Below are 23,224 nucleotides of genomic sequence, written 5' to 3' on the forward strand. Positions count from 1 at the left end.
CGCTAGTCTCCGAGTGCTGTTAGTGAGTTAGCCTTTCCATCATCACGCGTTTCTTCGTTACGTGACGGGACCAAAATTAATAACCAATGTACTATGTAGTAGGCCACCCCAGCAAGTAATGTGCCTGTCCTTGAAACTGAACTGAAGGTTGATAGTGATGCACTGACTCGCCGTTTAGCCGCCCCAAAGTTTAACAGGAAACTGTTGACGAAATAACAAAACAACTGAACAGGAACTTACCAGTCTGAAATTGAAACTAACAACACAGGCGGCCCAAGCTCTCTATCAGATTACCTTTGGACGTGACTCTTGCTTACGAGCGGTGTTGTGTTACAAAGATTCGATTTATAAGGGTTTGTATGGGAAACAACGGTTTTGCTTTAAAAGTAAAAAAAAAATGTATATTTTGTGAAGAAAGTTGACTTACTCTGATTCTTTGTTTCATTCTTTGTTGTCTGCCAGATTCTCAGGTCGATACAACGCGTTTTCGGCGAGTTATCGTTATTTAGGTGTCCACTGCTAAATAACGATAACTCACCGAAAACGCGTTGTATTGACCTGAGAAGCTGGCAGACAACAAAGAATGAAACAACGAATCAGAGTAAGTTAACTTTGTTCACAAAATATATATATTTTTTTACTTTTAAAGCAAAACCGTTGTTTCCCATACAAACCCTTATATTAAAATCGAATCTTTGTAACACAACACCGCTCGTAAGCAAGAGTCACGTCCAAAGGTAATCTGATAGAGAGCTTGGGCCGCCTGTGCTAACAAGTACATTGACAAGAATCGAACTACGTGGTTATAGATTTAGGTTTTGTTCGGTTGATGTTGTCAGCAAAGTAAAACTGCTTCGGCTTAGGGAAACAGCCGGCATACACTCTTTATATATATATAAGAATACAGTTTTACCGACCCAGGCTGGATATTCTTATTTTTCTGCCGATTTTAGGCTGAAAATATTCTTATGAACATTCTTAGAAAATACCGTGTGACATTTCCGTTTTAGCAAGTATTGGGTAATCAATTACAAGTGTTTAGTGTCCAGATCGGTATCGTGTTACATTGTGCACGTGCTCCATCGCTTTTCGTTGCAGCCAGCAGCAAGATAACACTTGGCCGTTTGGCTTTAAACAAAGCATTCCTCACAGTGACACAACAATAAAATGAAGGACATTTCCTTCATTTCATTATTGTTTCAACTAAAAATATATTTAATTGTATTGTATCAGAAACCCATAAGGGTTGAAACGTGTTGTAACTCCCTATGATTCGCATTGTACAAAGCGTTTGCACATTCGTTTACACAAGTACCATATTTGGAAAATTACGAGAACCATTTAACCAATCAAAATTACTTTATTTGGATTGAATTCACAGCGCGCGCTAGCTCGCGCTCGATGGCGTAATCTTGTTTTTGAACAAGCTTGGTTGAATAATAAAGTTAAATTTGGTTAAATTCTCCTGTTTCATCTTCTTGAAGTAGTCTGGAGAACTTCGCTTTGATACACTTAATGTATTTCTTTAGTTTCTGTAAGAAATTTACGGCGTTTAGGTCAAAATTCAAACAACTTGCCGCAAAACCCAAAATTATGTTGCGTGTGTCATTTCGTGAATAAAGCATTCGCGTACAAATTCTTCGTGTTTCCAAATATGGTACTTAGCAAAATGAATATTCAAACGCTGTGCGCGCGCGTTACACGTTTCAACCCTTATGGGTTTCTGATTGTATTTACAAATTTTCAACTCAAAATTATATTTATTCTTTTCAAAATCTCAGCCTCGGGTTTATTCTTAAGATGTTCTTAATTCTTTATTTTGTGAGTTATCCCTTATCCCTAAAACCCCTAACAGGGCCTCTTTAACGTCTTTATAACATTACCGCCATTCGACGAGGAAAAAATTGTTTGCTCGAAAACAAGCAATCTATTCAGAAAAGATGCGCCGTCAACGAGAAGCTTTTGAAATATACGAAAGTCGCCAAATTAAACAAAAATATGCAAAGGTCGCCAAAAAAAATTTTTATAAACAGAACAATAGCTCGCCCGTACCGCTGACCGACGGACTCTGGGCTTTAGATTGCTTCAAATTGCGAAGGCATACAAATTTGCATGCGTAACTAATTTAGGTCTGGGTCAACCTGTCGCAGGTTAAGTCTGGGTTAGAAGACAACACAGAAACGGATTTCGTGTCTTGGAATTCATCGATCAGAGGAGAGCTATTTGGAGGTTTTTTGTCGTTTCTCAGATTTATAAAATTAATGTCCTATACTTCAATTTATTCCTGGATTGTCCGGCGGTTTTTTCTCGGGCCACCGGGCCGATAAGTTTGCTAAAAACTGGTTGCCCGAACGCATTGCGCGTGATAAATTAATTCTCGAAACGGTAAAAGAACGACAGTGATAACAAGGCATTTCTGCGTTGTATTATGGTAGTATAATAAAATAAACTTGTTCCATATTTGGCCACAAACTTTTCAGACCAGACTTTTAATTTTCAAAACCTCAATTTTTTTGGATGTTATGTGTTGATTGGATTTAACTGCAGTGTGGAAAGTTCAAAAATGCTCCTGTTTGTTTCGGCAAATCTTTGTAAACGTTTGCTTTTTGTTTCATAATTTATTTTCCGAGTTCATTGGCTCATAGCCACTTTGATTAAAAATTGGCGTAACCCTAGCTAATTTCCATTCATTTGGAACAATACCAGAGGAGATTGATTGATTGAATATAAATGTTAGCAATGGTGCAAGAATATTCGCCGCTTATTTGAGAAACTTGGATGGTTAATTATTCAGGCCAGTCGCCTTATTAACTTCTAGTTTTTCAAGTAATTTCAGGACTTCGCTCGTACAGCAACTGCCGAAAGTAAAGGTCTTGTTAGCAGAGATGAGAAAACTTTCTGGTTGGGTATTTCCAGAGGCATTCCTCTTGCCAAATCATGGCCAATTTTCACGAAATGGTGATTAAAGGCCTCTGCCATGTCAGCTGCAGAACTTGTCTTGTTACCACCAATTTCGATATGAGCAATAGTTTTCCTCTTGTGATGACGAGAATTTAGTTCATTGATAAGTTGGCAAGTCTTTCGGGTATCGTTTTTGTTAGCAGCAAGGTTTTCATTAAAATATCTGCGTTTAGCATACTTAAAAGAATTGTTTACTTGAATTGATTTCTGGCGGCTTTGAAATCCGCCCAATGAGCTCGAGACTGATCATTAGTTTGCTCCGCCTTCTTTTTCAGGAAGTCCCTTTTACGCATTTTACGACTTAATTCGTAAGCGATCCAAGGCGAATTCTTGTTCTTAATTCTTCTTGATTTGGAGGGGGCATGTTTATCCATACAGATGAGTAATGTATTCTTCCAAAACTCCCACATTTCGTTGGGATCTGAAAATTGACTTACGTCATCCCATGGTCTTTGAGCAACGTCTCTGAGAAAATCCTCCTTGTTGAAGTTCTTAAAACTTCGAGTAGTAATAAATATGGCCTCGCCAAAATTGGTATAATGCAAAATTGGTATTAGGTGAGAAGGTTCTTCTACACTACTTGCAGGGTAGATATTATCGTACTACGTGCGTACTCAGTTTTGGAAAAACATGGGCGAGTAGTGAAGCCGCGAGGACGAGGGAAGAGAGCCGGCAGAGAGTCGGCGAGTCACGCGTCTCGCCAGATTGCTTCACTCGCCGACTCGTTCTCGCGGCTTACTTGACAATTTACGCGTGTGCTACGGCCACCTTAAGATTTCTGAAATCCTCCACATATAAGCCAAAAGAAAGGCAGTTACTGAAAAGTTAAACCACATGAATAGCATAATTTATTTTGTTACTGCTCTCAGTTTTGGAACGTTTGCATGCAAAAGTTTTGCACATTTTCCTTTCAAACTTCGAGAGAACGAATAAAATAAAAAAAATATATGTTTCTAAACTTTGGAACTAGAAATTGATACTACGTGCGTACTCAGTTTAAAAGCGGTGTTGGAATTTTGCGCTTGTCCGCTGTGAAATCGATCCTAGGACACGAGCACAAATAAAAGTGGTCACTGGGTGCAAACGCGCCCGACCCGCGCCCATATTTCCAGTCTTCCAAAGAAGCGCGGCCTCTAATGACCGTGTACAATATGAGGCGGTGAATTCGTGATCTTTTATGCAAAAGATGAACAAACACAAGTTAAGTTTTGTATTTATGGCCGCTTGCCAGTACTTTAGAGGAAATTAAGCAATCGAGAATGTCAATTTCTAGCTCTAAAAGAATCAAGGAAATCGGCCATTTTGTTTTTTCAGAGACTTCTGAACGAGCGAGTTGGTGAACTCGCGTAGCTGTCATTTGCGTCACCGTTATTGTCTTTCGATGCGCGCCTCAGAAAGACCTTCACTTACGTAACAGCTTGCGTTTTAAAAATTTTAAACGTTGTTCATTACCAATTTAAGGTGTTCTTTTAACAAAATGGATATAACTAATATATAGTACACCATTTTACTCCATCTTGGCAAGGTAATATCAAAAGAACAGCGAATTTGCTGCCACCTTTTCGCATTTTGAAAGTATTTTAATTTCGATGTATGCATATTCAAGCACAATTTAATCTTAGTGCCAAACGGTGTTCAACCCTTAAACAAAAGTGATTCGAATGGAAATCATTTCCTTTGCCGGATGTTGAATACCGCGGCACTAGAAAGCTTTGTTTTGGAAAAGAAAAGCTACCAGGAAGTGACCAAACCATCATAAAATACAAACACTGGAGCTATATGTTATTTTTTTCAGTTGCGTTCAGTTTCGTGAAAAAGATTACAGACACTCGACATGGGGTCGGCGATTGGAATCGCAAGAGGGACCGACGGCCGAAATAAAACCGTTGTTACACAGTTAAGGCAAGAAAACGTCCGACTCCAGGCGAGGATAGAAAGACTTTCCGCGGAATCGACGAGATTGAAAGTAGAAATTAACAGCCTGCTAAAAGAGAAGGAGTTAACAACATGCAACATACATGGCGGACATCTTCATTGCAATTCCCCCACGCCGAACGGTGAGTCCAGTGCTAAAAAAATTAAACTGCTATTAACTAATAATAAAATTTCAAAGCGGTTGTGATACAGCGAAAAAATTATTATTAAATATTTTCGCGACAGCGTTAAATTACATCTGCATGCATCTGCAAGTCACATGTCTCTTCTCTTCCGCTCTAATAGCGGCGTAGCGAATCGAAATAAAAAACTGTTCACGTGCCAATTTTAGCCTTTTAATACTGAAAACAAAATCTTCTTGTGATTAGGGAGTGCATTTGGTGTTCATCGGCCGATCACAGTTGCTTAATTTTCTTTTTATTGAGCTTTATTCGTTTTGGCGCTGTTATAAATATTTTTTTGAATTATTTTTTTAATGATCGAATCGTGAATTCAATCGTTTCGTGAATTCAAAACATCTTTTCGGCAAATAAAAACTCTCCCGTTTTTATTTTTCGGACTGGTTAAAAGCGTCAATATATCTAGCTAAAGAAAACTGAGTCCAATTTATTTTTCATCTGCTTTTTAGCTTATCGCATCCGGGGCCCCTTCTTAAAATGTAAAATAAAAGCCAGATGAATCAAGGAAAAATTAAATAAAATACAGTCAGACGGGCAATTTTTTTAATTATTATTTTTTGTACTAGGTCTAAAATTTGTCCATATTTTCAAGTCGATAAGACTAAGTATATAAGCTTATATTGTCACTAAGATGTTTTAATTTTAGTTCCATCAGAATTTCTATTCATTCTGGCATCTGCCGAAAAGTACTGAGTAGTTTATTTTCATTTTCCCTTTCGGGCGCCTGTTTTTTTCAAATTAGTTTTTTTGATGTGTATAATACGATAAAATAGCCTGCAAGTCACAGCATTTTACTGTAACGAGGAAATTCATTTGTCAGCCTTGGAAAAATATAAGCCGCTGGGAAAAAGCATATGGGCTTTGTCGAATTAAACCATTCACATTGTCAAGTAAATCTACATAAAACAAGCGGTTCGGGAGAATTGCAAATTTCAGTTGACAGTTTTACTTGAGTAACACTCAATAACGTGGATCTACATTTCCGCGCCAGGCAAAAATCGATAAATTTTGTTTCTTTTTGACAATCTGGAGCGTGGAGAATTAAAGCTTCGAACAAGGCAGATCTCGTTTCTCGCAGCCTGTGAAAAAGGCAGCCGGTTTCAGCTTGAAGTGGGAAAGAGAGGGGGGGGGGGGGGTGAGGAATCCCCTATGAAAGGGACGGGGTTGTTCGTCACCTCGCTTAGAGGTGTAAATAAAAAAATTTAGTCTCACTTCGGGTGTTCAGAACAAAACACCAAATATTTTTAGCCAACAAGGTCTCGTTTAGGGTTGCATGTGAATAAATTAAAAAAAAAAAAACACCGTTATACTGCGTTGGTGGTCTAGACCAATGAAGCATGAAACATGGTTTACAGCAAAAGCCCGCGAGTAAGAACCTAATTTTTCCAGGTTAGCCTAAACAGCGGTGATAAACATTACGGACAAACGCATTGTTAGAAAAAATTAAACCTTTTACTTGACGTTTTGTATGCTTCTTCATACATCTTCATACATATCAAACGAAACGTCTCAAGTAAAAGGAAATACGAAACATAACATAACACATAACATACGAAAAGGCAAGTAAAAGGTCTAATTTTTTCTAACAATGCGTTTGTACGTAATGTTTATCAACGCAGTTTGCGTTTTATTTTTAGTTAAACTACGTTGGCCAAAGAAAAAGAGTATTTACGATAACCTAAACAGGTTCTTATATAAATCGATTAATTCAAAATTAATTTAGGGTTTTTAGGTTCTGAAAAGATTCTTATTTTCTGAAGAAAAGTTGCATTGATCCTAATAGAACCTTAAGTGGTATTCGGCCCGTATGCCTTTTAAAAAATTTGCATACCACTATATAGTGTTTTATATGTAAAAATGAAGCACTAATCATGTAGAATATAATGCCTTGTCCAAACTTATTTCCCAAAAGTAATTTTGTATGCTAAATCAATTTTAGAAAATAAGAACCTGTTTCCAAATGTTAGGCTAGATAGTTTCTTAAAAAATTAAGGGGGGAATAATTGGCAAATTTTATCCCAACAGGTTCTTGCATGTTAGGTTCCTACTCGCGGGTTTTTACTGTATTTTAGCTGTTGGTCTCCATTATAGGTTTAATTCAAATTGCTTCGACGAATATACCTGTCCCTTTCATATAGGAGTTTCCCCCCCCCCCCCCTCTCCCTGGAGGGGTGGTTTCACTTTATCAGCTGTCTCGTGTTACCAAAGTAAACAACAAAAGGACGAAAAAATTTACTTCTTTTATTAGCCTGAGGAGAAAAAGAACTATTGAGTCGCGGCCCTTCTGAACAACAGGAAAGGATTAGTGTGTATAATTTCCCTTTACTGGAAATTTCTATAAGGCCCGAAGGGTCAAAAATGCTCCCTCCCCCTCCACGCCTTATTTAAATAATAATAATAATAAATAATAATAATCATTTATATAGCGCCATTTCCATAAGTTCAAACGCGCTTGAAAAAAAGTAAAATATTAATTAAATAATTTACAATTTACTTTGGATTAAAAAATAAAATATGATTAATATAAAAAGGCCTCTCAAATTTTGACATTTCACTGCACTTCCTCCACTCCAAACCCTTACAATTTTCACCTGGATCCGCTACTACGCCACATGTAGCCTGAATTTCAGACGTCCCTCTTTGGTCGCCTGCTTCGGAAGCCTGATACAAAAAATCTGCCGGGTAAAGCCATCCAGCAAAAAACACGCGCGAGTCAGACGTCTCTATTGAAGGACGTCAAAAGCCATTGTTTTCCTGTTTTCAAAGCGTTGCTTCTAAACTATAAGTTAAAGATATATTTTTTTTCGAGAAACACATAAACGCGATTTTCGATTTTTGAACTCCATTTGAAACGGATTGCTTTTAGGATTGCTTTTAGTTTTGTTCTTTCAAATGCAAGGAACGAAAAAATATATCGTGCAGAGCGTGTGTGCTTTTCCTTTCAGTCATAATATGACGGAATATTTTCCTCTTGATATACGAGCATATTTTTTCGGGCAAGCACACACATACATGTATTGCTTTTACTCCTCCATGATTGACTGAATTTTGCCACCAATGTGGAATTGTTCAATTCGTCCAATGAGAAAAGAGCGGCGTCAAGGTATTATCATTTTTGAGCATGGAGCTCGGCACACGCATGATGATATGTGCAAGAAGCTCGAAACATTGCCGTTCTAGTAGTAAGAACGTGTCGAAAAATTGGAACTTTTTCCGTGCCTATAATGGGATGACTATTGATATATTCATGTTTGCAAAAGTTTGGAGTGGATGTGGCGTATTTCACGAGCTACAACTGATTTACTGAGGCATGCTAGTGATTCAATGGGCAGGAGTGTGCAACCTTTGGCTTCGCTTTATATCAGTTGAGGCATGAATTACTAGGATGGTTATCTCGCTCAAATCGCAGCAAATAAACCCCCAAACCCCGTAAATAACAACAATAAAAATAACATACAATTTAACTGAATTGTCTTATCTTCTTATATTGTGAATTATTTGGAATTTGCTGTGGTTCAAACGTATTTCTTGCATTCCATACAAACTCATATAATTTTCCCGAGATTATATATATGCAAAAAGGGACAGAGCTCCAGGGGCGTATCTAGCCTATAGGCCCGTAGGCCCGGGCCTACAAATTTTTTAGCCCACTCGTATTTTTAAAATGTGCTATCAAGAGTAATTGTGGCTGAAGCACTTTCAAGATAAAAAAGAAAGCAATATGCATTATAAATATCGCAACTACCCTTTCTCGATTGATCAAGTCTCTAGCAAGTTGAAATTCTTGGCCGCGTGACACTTGTATTTTAAAGCATAAAAAGGTAAAAAAAAAGTTCTCGTGTTCGAGTATAAAGTGCCAATTTAACAAAATAGCGTTCCAAACGTTTCGGGCTTTTTTAATAATAGCACGGCGTCTTAGTTCACACCACCGATAGTAGCCAGTCTGGTCTTAACGTGAAAACTTTTCCATGCACGCACGCTTTCATCTGCGAAACAACCGGCTCAGTGTATGGCATCTCTTGCCGTCGTTGTTCTGCGATCTACATCGCCGAAACTGACCGCACGCTACAGCAACGTTTCGTTGAGCGCCTCTGCAGCATCGAGAAAAACCTGCCAAGCTTTCCTGTCGCAAAGCATTTCAATTAAAATGGCCACACTATTCAAGATGTACAAGTCCGTAGCATCATGTTCTGCGATGGGAACAAACAACGAAAATGTCAGGAAAAGCGACTTATCTTCAATCTGTGAACAAGTCAGCCGCGCTGACTGAATGTTAGTCGTCGCGCGCTCATCGCGCGCGCAGCTTGCGTTGGAACTTTAACTCTTTTTTCGTGGCCTTAGCAAATTTCTCAACAAAACAGCAACTTGACTTCCACTGATAAAGGGCTAAGCTCGAAACGCCTGGAAAGATATATTGTTAAATTGGCACTTTATACTCGAACTCGAGAACTTTATTTTACAAAGTGATAGGTATGTGTCGTTAAAGACAAGTGCGTTTATATATTTAACAATGAGTGAAAATTGCCGAACCATTCTCTGCAATGAAATGCCAAAATTTAGGTGCTGCCGGATAGCACATTTGAGGGCCTTTATCTGGAGCATAACCCCCCCCCCCCCCTCCCCGCCCACTCTCCCTCTAGAAGTGGCCAGGCCTACAACTCTTCAGAAAGCTGGCTACGCCCCTGAGCTCATTCAGAAAGCTTGGGCTACCAGTGATTAAACATGTCTTAAAAACTGACACGCGAATGTCAATGTCAACTTCGGTTAGATGTTTATGAGAGTAGTTATAGAACGGAAAACACAGATCACGTTTCACGGAAATCAAATCATTTGGCATTTTATCCAGTTCACATGACTCTTCACGCAGTACGACTGAGTGACAGCAACAAAATCATAATTCGTACCAAAACAAAATTCGCGTGCTTGCCTTAGCTTCTTACTCACTTTACTAACCGTGTAAAAAATAAAGGGCTTCTCGTAGTCTACAAGAACATTATTTCGTTTTCTATTTTCTAGCAAATGAAACAGGGATAGCAAGTGAACAAGAAAATGCAGTAGCTCCGGCGAGCTTCACCGAGCAAGTTTTACAGATGGAACTGGAGACATTGAAGAAAGAAAACTATTGGCTGGCCAGAGAGTTGGCAAATTTGAAGAGCAAGGACGCATGCGCAGAGGGAAGTGATGGCGTGTGCGGCAGGAAGAATGAAGCTGAGCAAAACACGTGGAAATAACAATTTAATTAACTTTTCAACGATATCAACTTTGAAGTTGAAAAACAGAAGTCCATGCTAGAGTGTCCAATAAGGTAGTAATCAATCTTGACTGAACTAGTACCTTCAGTAGATACATTATATTGGGTATATACATATTCCTTTCCTGACCTTTAGTGCCGATCATTTAAAAGTATTTTATACGGGGAGGCTCCGCCCCTAGGTGCTAACCCTTAACGTTTTATATTTCAATTTTGACAGAAAATGTAACCCATTTATATAACTACAGTAAAAATACTGCGTCTATTTTCTAAACATTCCACTGAGATCTCTACTTTTTATATAGCCCAACCAGAAAAAAGTAAGGCACCCCTTTCGGGCGAAGCCTCCCTGTATAGTTCAAAATAATGAGTAGCCCTCCCGCCCACAATTTCGGAATTTCACCGTGTGTCCACCCCTGAAGTTGTTGTAGAAGAAGAATAGGTTTCTTAGGTTTCACAAGCTCTTTAAACGTTTGGAGGCAAATCCTATATGCATGATGCCTTTCCTGCGCAAAGTCATATTCAAACGTCAGCAATGAATCGCCTGTCGAGGAGAGCCCGGATGCTGTCACGTGATCGTCAAAAATGGTTGCGTTGCAATTAGTAAGTTTGCTAAATTTGAAACCACTGACGTAAGACTTGACAGATTTTTAACGGTTTGAAAGTTTTTTTTTAATTAAGATGATTAAGACGAAAATGCAATAAAATGAAGAAAACACAATGACAAAATACAATGGAAAAAAATATGCAATCCAACAACATTTTTTCATACAAATCCCCTTAATTCTAAAGGGGCTTAAAATGAGAAAAAAAAATGCGCTTCAAAAATACAGTCGAAGCTCTCTTAACGGATACTCTCGTAAGCGGACAGCTCTACTTACGGCCGCCTTGTTTGAAACCCAGTTTTAACTCCCATACAAACTATGTATTTTTACATTCTCGTAAGCGGCCGTGGACACTTTTAGAGATTACGACTTAGACTTTTTCTTTCTTTTTAGAGGGTCTGAATGGGGCTTAGTGTTTAGTGTTATTTGTCCATAATTTTTAGTGTTTGCTATTAAATTGTTCAATTTTTTAATGTTTACTGTTTCCGAAGAAAATAATGTTAAGTGTTTGGAGGGTTTTTTCACTCCTTATCTTTGAGCCTGCATATGCTGTGGCAGTGTGTTCTCCTCGGAAATCTTCGGTAGTCTTTGGACATCTTCGGTAGTCCCCAGAAATCTTCGACAGTCTTCGGGAATCTTCGGTACTCTCCAGAAATCTTCCAAACTGATTAGAAATTAAATTGTCGGAAAGTGGCCGACAACTTCTTGATATTCTTAACAAAATAATATTGGCCTTTTTGGAGCTGTTTTTGTTCTTTGTGGATTAAATTTACTGTTACAGTGAATTTTGTACTGTTAGTGTTAAAATGCCTAAAATTTTACTGTTTCTTGTTATAGAGCCTAAAACTTAAACAGTGTTAATTGTTATCGAGGTAGCCCCATTCAGACCCTCTTTTTAAGCTCCCGTAAGCGGACACCACTCAATCAACTTCACATCGCCGTTCGCCACAATGATTTTACAGTAATTACAGTACCATATTTCAGTGTTTGTTTTGTCGTCATCCACGTCCGGTTACATTTCGAAACACCACTTACATGCATTTGCCCTGGTTCTTTAATACGGCGGTATTTTTTTGTATGTTCAATACGGCACTGTATTTTTTGTTAGCTGGGCAAACTCCCGTAAGCGGCCATCTTTCCCCTACACCTCTAGTGGCCGCTTACGAGAACCATTCTCGTAAGCGGCCGCCAGCTCCAGTTACGGACACTTTCTTCGCGTCCCGAGGGTGTCCGCTTACGAGAACTTCAACTGTATTGAGGTTTATGTCATTAGAAGGGACGTTGATCTAAATTTATTTTTTGCACATATACAAGAATACCGCATGGCAACCTCTCAAAATATAACAATATGCAGCACAACACATTCTAAAGTCTTGAAAAATTGGCGTTGTTTTGTTGATGGCATTAATAGTTTTGCGGGGATTGGCGGACGCGTATTATCGGAATTTCTCAGTGTAATACATATTGCCTGTAAATGTATTAAGTAAGCTTTTTTCTATAGTAAAATAAATTGTTGTCGTTATTGTTATTGTAGTTGTTGTTCGAAAACATTATTTATAAAATTCGAAATTTACAAATATTTAAGGTGGTTCTGTTCAGTTAAATTCAGATTTCTCGAGTCTCCAAGGGAAACAAAAATTACTTCGAGAAATCAGGAGTGTAAAATTGCAGTAGTCGACTGATTGAAGCAAGTTCAAAGAGAACGACTTCGAATTATCATAAGGTTCGAAAAACGAAGCTTATAGAAATCAGGCCCCAGTTGTTAAAAGGGTAGATAACGCTATCCACCGGATAAATCGCTATCCAGTGGGTCATACAAAACCTACTTTGCTATCCACCGGATAGTCATTTATCCGGTGGATAGCGTTATTCACCCTTTGAACAGCTAGGGCCTGGATTCTATTGTATTTGACATGGTGATCACATATTGATAATAAAATATTGGATGTCACCTTGCTCGTCTTTTATTTAAGGGTGTTTTAACATATTACACAGTTGCTATGGTAACCCGTTTTGCCAAGAAAATGGCCATAACTTGTGCACCAAATGATTGGGCATTTAATTGATACAATAAGTGCTTCCGTAACTATAAGGCTTCTTGGGAATTGAATTATCTAGTAATATTTCAAAACTTTCTCCAAAACTTCAACCGAAAGAGCGAGAAAATATCGCCACGGACCTCCGGCCACTGCACACTAACAGCTGATAATGTACAATAGCCAGCCAATCAGATTGCAGCTTTTGCATTAGAACACTAGTACAATTCTACTAACAAGTGGTAGTATTGATCCACCAAAATAAAATAACAGAAAAGTGCTGGAAACCGTTACCAGCCACGTTGGTTCGATTCCTGTCGGGGACTCAGATTTTTTCTTTGTGCCATGCTCGTGTATTATCCAAACACATGGGCAGAGATTGAAAACGTCTGCCAGACATTTCAATTTTTGATTGAAATCTCATGCCTGTATAACTCATGTTAGTAGAAACTCAGCTGTTTCTATTGGAATCCGCGTCTTTGTTTTCCCTTTTTTTTTGCGCCCTTTTTTTTTTTTTTTTAAACCCCCCCCCCCCCCCATAATACCTCTTTTGTCTCTCTGTACTGTTATTGCCATTTTTAACAAAGCTAGACCATTATTTTTAGGTTTCCATTAATGTAAATATTTCTTTTGACTTTTGACTTTTCGAGGTGATGCTCATGATACTGTCCCTTTAAGAAAATATTGTTGCAGAAACAATGTTTCCGTAATTTTGTTCCTGTTTGCACCAACACAACTAATATTTCCAGGAAACAAAATATGTTTCTGGATTATTTCTCCATCTGAGACATTTTGTTTTCACAGTACTTGTTTCCCCGTTTTGCCGCCAAAAAAAAACAATATTGGGTAATGGCTGCCCAAATTTCATCTTCGCAGTATTCGTTTCGACAAAGTTGTTTGCAAATCAATATCACAGAACAAAAAATGTTTAGAATTTACAGGTAGTATGGTCCTCCATATTGGTGTAACACTTTTGAACACCAACCTGGCGACCGAAATGTTCTTCAGGAAGAAAAAAGAGATTTGGCTACCAATGAAATGAGTTTTCACTTTTGTCATTATTTTCAATTTTGAATAGCGTAACTGAATGTATTTACTTAACTTACTCAAACCCTTGAGTTCCCATTGGAAAATAGGTCGTCCACCAGAGATCTCCATTTTCCCCTGTCCTTGGCCACTTTTTCCAGTTGGTTCGAACTCATCCCAGTCTGTTGTACTTCAGTCTCAGTTGATCTTCTCCATGTTGTTTTAGGCCTTCCTCAGTTCCTTATACCCTGAGGTTTCCATCAAAGGGCATGCATGCCTGGTCACATTTGCAAAGGGCTTTCTCAGCGTGTGGCCTAGCCAGCGCCATTTCCTTTTCCATATACTTGCAGGTGGAGAGGTTGTTGTTCTGCTCTCTTCCATAGATCTTCATTTCTGACTTTGTCTTTCTATCGAACTCAGAGGATATGCCGGAGACAGCGATTGACGGAGGTCTGTATCCACTTGTTGAAAAATTTGGTGATACGCCAGGTTTCACAGGCATACAGAAGAGCACTCAGCTCTTCACATTGGTATTGAAGATTCTAATCTTGGTCTTCCTTGAGAAGCATGCATTTAATGAATGAATGTATTTAAAATGACAAAAATGTTGGTTTCTGTAACATTTTAGATCACGTTGAAGCTTGTTGAATTACCCTGTAAAAATTAAATTTCATAAACCTTTATCCCTAAAACAAAGCACGCTGATAAAAGTGTTTTGAACACTTTGTCGGTTCGATGAGCATGAGATATAGGAAGTGACTCCACACAGTCTATACGGGAAATTGTGACTCTTTAATTTCTGGACTGGAACGAGTTTATCATCGTACTTAAGTAGTCAAACTATACTTCAAAGCAAACAAAGAAAAATATAACACTTGATAAGTTCCAGACAAGGAAATTTTTTCTCCTTCAAAGAAAAATTACTTGAACTCCAAAAGACGGTATAATGTTATTGTAATACAATAATTCTACTCGCAATACTGTTTGTCGCTCCAGTACTTGTAACTCATTTTTTCGCTTTACAACATCACATCAAGTGCAAAACAGAAACAAAAATCTTCCCGTTAATAACTAAGAGTAACGTGCTAAATAAGCTTAAAGAACAACCTAGCAGTTAAATTTAGACGTTTTATGACGTCACGCGGAAACAAACGCGACCCATTGTGTTTAGAAGAATATTCCAGCGGCGAATGTCGGCATTACTGTCATCAGCGAAGAAGTAAATTGAGGGGAGTTTTCAAATTAAAGGTTTTGTTAATTCTTTTATGAAATATGTAAACTGTTAAAACCCGGTATCGAGGGTACGTCGTCTTTTACCATCTCGAACTATGTAGCCTGTTAAATGGCTAATACCTTACCATGATTTTCCCGTAAAATGAAAATTGAATAACGATGCGAAACTTCTACTTAAGTACTTCACTGGCGTTCAACAAAACTACAAAATTTCTTCTTGGCAAAAGCGCTAATGAGCCCATACATTCTTTGTAAAAATATCAAGTTTTCAAACCTTCGTCACAGAAAAAAGTATTTAATTCATCTGGCTCAAATTTATAGCGAAAGTAAATCGTACCATGTTCTTTTAATATTCAGAAATGATATTTTTGTAGCTCGATTAGAAAGTGAAGCGCTTATGCTAATGAGGCAAATATTGTAATAAAATGAATAGGCACTGAAATTTCAATAATTATTTCCGTGTACATTTACGTAAAAGGTTTAGCTCTTTTATCGGTGAAACACCGAGGTGAAATAAAGGAGTGTTATTTATAAACCATAACAACATTTCAACTGGACTGCAAACAGATAAAATTCGCCTGGACATAACGAAGTAACAACTTACGATGGGTGCTTCGATCAGTTTACTCGCTAATCGGCGCGAAAACAAAGTTGTAAAAGAGTTAAAAGAAGATAATGCACTGCTCGAAGCTCGAATCCTGAGCTTGTCCGAAGAAGCTTCAAGATTGAAAACGGAAATTCGCGAATTAGCTGATTCATTAAAATGTGAAATGGATCAAGAGCCAGTAAAGAAGCCGCGATATGGAACAGATCTGCCTCAATGCACTCTACCAAATCGTAAGTTAATAATTTTTTGGGTCTTTGCTACCTTAAAAAGGTTAAAAAGCGCCTGAAAAAATTGGGCCATTCTTTTTAAGTTTGTCGTTTGTAATCTGTCTTCATCATTCTCGGTCATAACTATCCCTGATTACTTCTTTGGTGCCATTCTTCGTTAGAAAACTCAGTTTTGTTCGAGGTTTCTTTTGATTTAGTGGATCAGGGATGGTTAAGTCCCAGACAATGTCACAGAATAGCTTTCAAGACTTTAAATAAACACAACAGCATGAATACATTTTATATACACGCGGTCAACATGGCGGCGGGATTGACAACAAGCCGATTTCTGCGCTCGTAAGGCATGATGGGAGCACGTGTCGATGACGTAACGTGACATCTCCCTATCTTTCAATGACAATAATAAAAAGTACATTAACGAGAGACCTATCCAAGACTAACAATTACAAGTGGGACCTATCACAGCATGAAAATTGGGATTTACATAAAATTAAAAATGGTTAAATCAAAATTAAAGTTGGTTATCCAACTTTAAACCATCAATTAAATGTTGTTAAAGGTGGTTTAACTAACCTTTACGCTACCGCGTGTAAATGTGATTTAAAGTTGGTGTAAAGAAGCTCTTTATCTGCCTTTTAACTTGAGTGTAAGGCTGGCATAAAGAATTTATGCAAGCTTTACTTAAGCTTTACACCGGTGTAAAGTTATGTTGTCACGCTGTGTGTATCTAAAAAAACACAACACAACAACAACAGCTACAAGTGAAACCTGGTGCCTGTAGCATAATATGATACTGATTTAAAAGGTACTCTTCAATGTTCTTAATCCTACAAGTCTATCCCTTGTGGGGGTATTACAGTTCTTTCTCAACAAGTTCTTATAGGTCTAGCTAGCCTTTGTGCTAGTGTCACAGTTCTTCCAGATCTGGTAACACATCCTTTGGCAGTGTGTGATATTCTCGCGGGGAAGCCTCATCCGTTGAAGATGTATTTGGTTCTGGTCTTGCTATTGCCATCCGTTCAGCAGACCCATTTGATTGGGGATACATCGGGGAGCTGTTGATGTGTTCTACTCCATAGGTGGTCATGAAACCGTCAAATTCGGCTGAGCTGTACTGGGGACCATTATCGGTTACGAGTTGTAAGGGGATACCGTGCTCAGCAAAGATGCTTTTTTAGTTGTTTATAACTGCAGATGATGTAATGCTTGTGAGTCTCGTTATGATGGGAAATCTGCTGTATTGGCCTGTTAGCAGGAGGTATTGCTGGCCTTTAAACTGGAACATATCTGAGCTGAGTCCCTTCCATGGTCGGCAAGGGGGCTTTGGCTGGAGTACTGGCACTTTTTGGGATTTTCTCTGATATTTCTGCCAGGGCCCGCACTGATTGACTTATTTGATGATATCCTTTGTAATTCCAGGCCAGAACACACATGTACGCGCTCGTAGCAGGCATTTCTCTTGCCCCAAATGGCCTTGGTGTATGATGTCTAGGACTTCAGGTCTCAAATTGGGCGGTATCAAAATGCCGTCCCCTTTCAGAAGTACGCCATTCTCAACAGTCAACTCTTCTCTTGCAGCATTTGCATTATAACACTAATACAATTCTACTTACAAGTGGTAGTATCTTCATCCACCAAAATAAAATTACAGGAAAGTGCTAGAAACCGTTACCAGACACATTTACGTCCCAGCAAACGAGAAAACGCTGTAGCCGAAACATTGTTGCAGAAACACTGTTCCCCCTACACAACCAATATTTCCTAGAATATGTTCTAACATACTATGTCACCTTTATTTGTATTTAAACTTGAAACTCGACCATTATTTTTCTTTCTACTTGATAAAGCCGGTCAAGATAACTTCGAAACGTCGTAGCCTAATTTCGCTAATTTTTATAGTAAATTGTATAACAAAATATGTTTCTGGATTATTTCTCCATCTGAGACATTCTGTTTTCACAGCAATTGCTTCCCCATTTTGGCGCCCAAGAAACAGTATCAGGAAATGACTGCCCAATTTCAACTTTGCAGTGTTCGTTTCGACCAATTGGGAAATCAATATAACAGAACAAAAATTCTACAGAGCTTCCAGGTAGTTTGGGTCCGCCATAATGGTGTAACCAACATGGCGACAAAAATGGTATAGCAAGAAAAAGAGACTTTACTACAAATGGGACCAAATGACATGGGTTTTCATTTCTGTCATCATTTTCAATTCTGAATAGCGTATCTGAATGTATTTAAAAGGACAGAAATGTTGGTTTCTGTAACATTTTAGATCACGTTGAATTACGCTGTCTTAATTAAATTTCATAAAACCTTATCTCCAAAACAAAGCACTCGGCTCTGCTGACAGGAAAATTAACTAAAAAGGACAGCATTGTAGTTTTTTAGATGTTTTATGATGCCACGCGGAAACAATCTGTACAAACGCATTGCAAAGTGTTTAGAAGAAGAATATTCCAGAACGCTGTTATAATGTCGGCAGTACAGCCGTCAGCGAAGAAGAAAATTGAGGGGAGTTTTCAAATTCAGTAAAGGTTTTGTTAATTCTTTTATGAAATATGAAAACTGCTAAAACCCCGTGTCGAGCGGTACGTCGCCTCTTACCATCTCGAAATATATAGTTCCCCACTGAGATAAAGAAACGTGGTAACGACCTTTTTTGATACGTGATTTGACGACTTCGTGAGGCCACAATTTTACCGTAAAATGAAAATCGAATAACGTTGCGCAATTTCTATGTACGCAGTCATTTACGTTAAACAAAATAGGAACAGGAAAGAAAGGCAAGCTGTCAATGTTTTTTCTATTTAATCTAAGCACACACAATTTTTTTGTGTAACATTTTTAGACACTGTTACAGGAGTAGTAGTGCAAATGTTTTTGTTGAGATTTCGTTAATCACAGTACAGTCTACTCTCACTATAACGGACACCTTTGCGACCACAATTTGGTGTCCGCAATAGAGAAAGTCCGTAGCAGCGAGAGTTATTTTCAATAATTCTTATTCCCTGGGACTTCAATTCTTGTCCGTAATAGCGAGGTGTCCGAAAGGCGGGAGTTGACTGTAATTGTTGTTCAAACCGTTTTTTCTTGCTAACTGCCATGAACGAATGCACCGGAAATATCGGATAGTGCAAGGATATGATAGGAACTGAAATTTCGATAATTATTTCCGCATACATGTAGTAAAAACAATAGCTCTTTCATCAACGAAACACCGAGGGGAAATAAAGGAGTGTCATTTATGAACCATAGCAACATAGCAACAATTGGACTGCAAACAGTAAAAACAAAAGTCGCGTCTTCAAAAAAAAATGTAAACGTTGCCTGCTCATAACGTGGAAAAAACTCAATATGGGTACTTCGATCAGTTTACTGGCTAATCGGCGCCAAAGCGAAATAGTAAAAGATTTAAAAGAAGATAATGCACGGCTCAAAGCTCGAATCCAGAACTTGACCGAAGAAGCCTCAAGAATGAAAACGGAAATTCGAGAAATAGCTGATTCATGTAAATGTGAAATCGTTCAAGTGCCAGTACAGGAGCCACGGTTTGGAACAGATATGTCCGGGTGTGCTCTACCAAATCGTAAGTTAATAATTCTTTCGGTCTTTGCTGCCTTCGTGGTTTAAAAGCGCTTGAAAAAATTGGGCCATTCTTTTCAAGTTCGTCGTTTGTTATCTGTCTTCATTTTTTCGGCCATAACTATCCTTGATTATTTTTGGTATATTCTCACTTCTTTGGTGCCCTTCTTCGTAAGAAAACTCGGTTTTGTTAGATGTTTCTTTGGATTTAGGGGAGTAGGGATAGCGCAGTTGTGAGAGCACTCGCCTCCCACGAGTGTGGCGCGAGTTGGTCCTCATCCTTGCTCGAAGGGTTTTCCTCACTCCACAAAAACCGACACTTCGATCGGAATACACGGCTCTACAAGATTCTAGCTTTAAATACTTCCTTTGCTTAATTAAGGTAATTTATTTATTATATTTAGTTTTATTTTAATTTATTTGTAAGTGCATGATTTTATACAAAAACCAGCGTGTACGTTAATTATCTGACGAAACATCTAAACAGAGTTACCCTGGGTGCCAGAGGTTTTTTTTTATTTTTTGCAGGAAACTCTATAAACGATCGCGGCTTCGCCGCTCTTTGTCGCCTCAAAAAAAATCAACGATCGCGGCTTCGCCGCTCTTTGCGCCACAAAAAAAACTCTCCGGCACCCAGGGTAAAACAGAGTAGCTAAGGTGTCTAGATAACCTTTCACGGCGGTTTTTTTTTTCAGTTCGATCATAGATTTTTCTTAATTAGAGGTAACGGCAAATAGAAAACATAATGCACATAAAATAAAAACTCAATTTAATTTTCATTTTACGGATAATTACAACGGTAAAACACAGCTGTTGGCACATGACGATTCACGAGGGAAGAAAGTCATTTCACATTTCACGGAAAAACAAATCACGTCTAAAGATTATACTCTTTCACTTAGCCTCAAAAACATAGCGAAACGGCTTTTTAGGTAACTGAATGCAATCATAGATCTGTAGTCTAGGAAATTTACTAGATTTCTACGTAGAAGCACATTATAAAATAATAATAATCTCTGATTTCATCGATTGCGAATCCAATGATTGATGTCAAGGGTAACTGACGTAATCCTCTACTCAAATTCTAGTCTCGTTTCCTGGGTCCTCTCGGTGGTGCATTTCAAGATGGTGGCTGGTAAATCACCGCCGAAATGAACCTTTGGACATGGTTGTAAAAGGCAAGTGCCTGGTTTCTCTACTGTACAGTTACTGTACGCCAAACGTGAGATATGTACACACAGCTTCATTGCTTCGTATTTCGTTTGCCGCCTGGTTTCTCTACTGTACAGTTACTGTACGCCAAACGTGAGATAATTGTTACACACAAGCTTCATTGCTTCGTATTTCGTTTGCTGTTGTTTTTACGACCATTTGAAAATAGGAGTATTGTAGTTGGGTTTAATTTCACTCTGTGGATCGGTCAGTCAGTTCTCGTTAACTCCCAAGAGAATACTTTTCACTGTGGGTGATAAACTGAATTCACTCAAAGGAAATACGAACGCGTCAACACTTGCGGTTTGATGGCCTGTATTTGCAATAAAAAGCTTTCAACACATGGTAGATTCTGTAAACAACATTACATAACAAATTGAAAAACGTGACTTGTCATATCATATTGAACGGAACATAACAGATTAAAAACGCAACTAGCACATATCAAACATTGCATCACAAATTGAAAATGTGACTAGTCAGAAAAACCCCTTCAATACTAATATCCCTTAAAAGAGACAATTTTACTTCAAGTTATTAACGAGCCGGAGCGAAAAGGTCAAATGGGATTTAATTAATGCGATTACAGTGATGTGATCCAGTATTTGATAACGTTAAGCTAAAAAATAAACTAAAACTACTCTTAGCGACACAAAACGACGAAGCTTAACAATTATTTCATAACAGCTGTTAAGTTTGTTAACATAATAACAGGGCATATGCTGACTGACGATTGGGAAAGCTTATGTTATCGTTTGATTGGCAAAGATGAACTGGAAACTCTTTAAATGCTTTACCGATGATTTTCAAAAATAGTTTCTTGTTCAGTTGACTCAAATTATTTTTTTTAAACTGTCCAAATTTAAAGCCTTTTTCTCTGACAGAAATGGCAATTTAGTGCCCATTCGTCCAGCCAGCTACTGCAGTTGAGAAAGTGAAGGGCGCCTTCCATGGCATGTATGAGAATTTGCTGCAGCAACACAGGAGGGAATCGCATGAAAACATTTCGCTTAGGGGCGATCCTGTGCCGCTATTTACTTTGTTTTTGGAAATTAATTAATAAATCAAGGCTTCATCATTCCTTTCGACAATATTTACAATGCTTCTCAAAAGATCTATGGCGTTATCCTCATGTGGTGTTGTTGATCTATTATTATTTTGCACAATAAAGTTTTACAGAGTTAGGAGGTAAACCCCGTGATCGATAGTTTTGGACTTCTTGTAAATTTCAGTTTCTACATTGTCCTTAAAGTTACAAAACTGGTTTAATGTTAAGTAAAAATTGACTTCTACAAAACCTCTTATGGTAATATGGCACAGGCAGGTACATTGTGGGAGAAATCGCTCGACGAACACGTGAAAAACAAGTTAAGACACAAATTTCCAACTCTCCTTAACTCAAATTTTACGTGGCCCATTTAGCGCTGCAGCAGCGGAATACAATAGCCATATGCGACGACATCTGTGCACGGCAACAGAAGTACATCACATAATGATAAAATCCAGAAATGCGATCGAATGAGAAAGAGCTCACAATCTGACAAAATTCAAAATCGCGTGATTTAAAAACGAAATAAATTAACATAATTATGTTTTTTCGCGGGAAAACACGACATATATGTAATATGTCAATATGATTAGCTAGCTTATTTACAAAAAATACTGAATGAAAATTTGCTTTTCTTCATCGTTGTTTCTATTCAGTTCTGTAGCCATAACGTGGGCTGTTATTATAGTGATAATAAAAATGGTGATGATGACGATAATACTGATGATAATAAACAGTTATTGGATGAGGTTTTTGTGATATCCGGAATAATCAAGGCCAAGGTCGAGGTAAGTGTTATCAGCAGCGCAGCCGAAGCCGAAGGCTGAGGCTGATAACACTTACTGAGATCTTGATTATTCCGGATATCACAAAAACCGAATTTAATAATTGTTTTATTATACAATGTTTTTCTGGAAAAAAATAAGGACAAAACGACTACAATCGTTCTACTAATTCCTACTTGTCGTCTTGCTTTTGAATGCTTTTCTCTTAAGGTATTCGTGGAATAGTTCTTCCGCAATCTTTGTCGGTCATTTTGTGTTTTCCGAGAAATTTATTGTCCAGCAATTTTTCAATTTAGGTAAATGTTTTGCTCGGTTGAAGAAGCGAATCGACGAACTATGAATTTCCTTCGCTGTCAGATGTGTCCCACATTCCTCTCGGAAATTATGCATTATTGCGCGCCCAACCTACAGATTAGTGAATAATTTGCTAGCAGATTATTCACTAATCTGTAGGTTGCGCTGATTCTCAGAATTAACTGTAGGCTCTTAGCCAATGAGAAGACAGATAGTGACTACAATGTATAATAATAA

At 38.1% G+C, this 23,224-nt stretch overlaps 1 protein-coding gene across 1 annotated transcript; it reads left to right on the forward strand.

Annotated features, from left to right (window-relative positions):
* Positions 1-4,640: 4,640 nt before the first annotated feature.
* LOC144665619 (uncharacterized) lies at positions 4,641-10,330 on the forward strand. The gene is made up of 2 exons (XM_078526879.1): positions 4,641-5,018; positions 10,092-10,330. Exons 1-2 carry the CDS (start codon positions 4,796-4,798, stop codon positions 10,304-10,306), a joined length of 438 nt encoding a protein of 145 aa, XP_078383005.1. The 5' UTR covers positions 4,641-4,795; the 3' UTR covers positions 10,307-10,330.
* Positions 10,331-23,224: the final 12,894 nt, after the last annotated feature.

The sequence above is a fragment of the Oculina patagonica genome, chromosome 9 (genome assembly GCF_052425735.1).
Source record: "Oculina patagonica isolate OP01 chromosome 9, crgOcupat, whole genome shotgun sequence".
NCBI lineage: Eukaryota > Metazoa > Cnidaria > Anthozoa > Scleractinia > Oculinidae > Oculina > Oculina patagonica.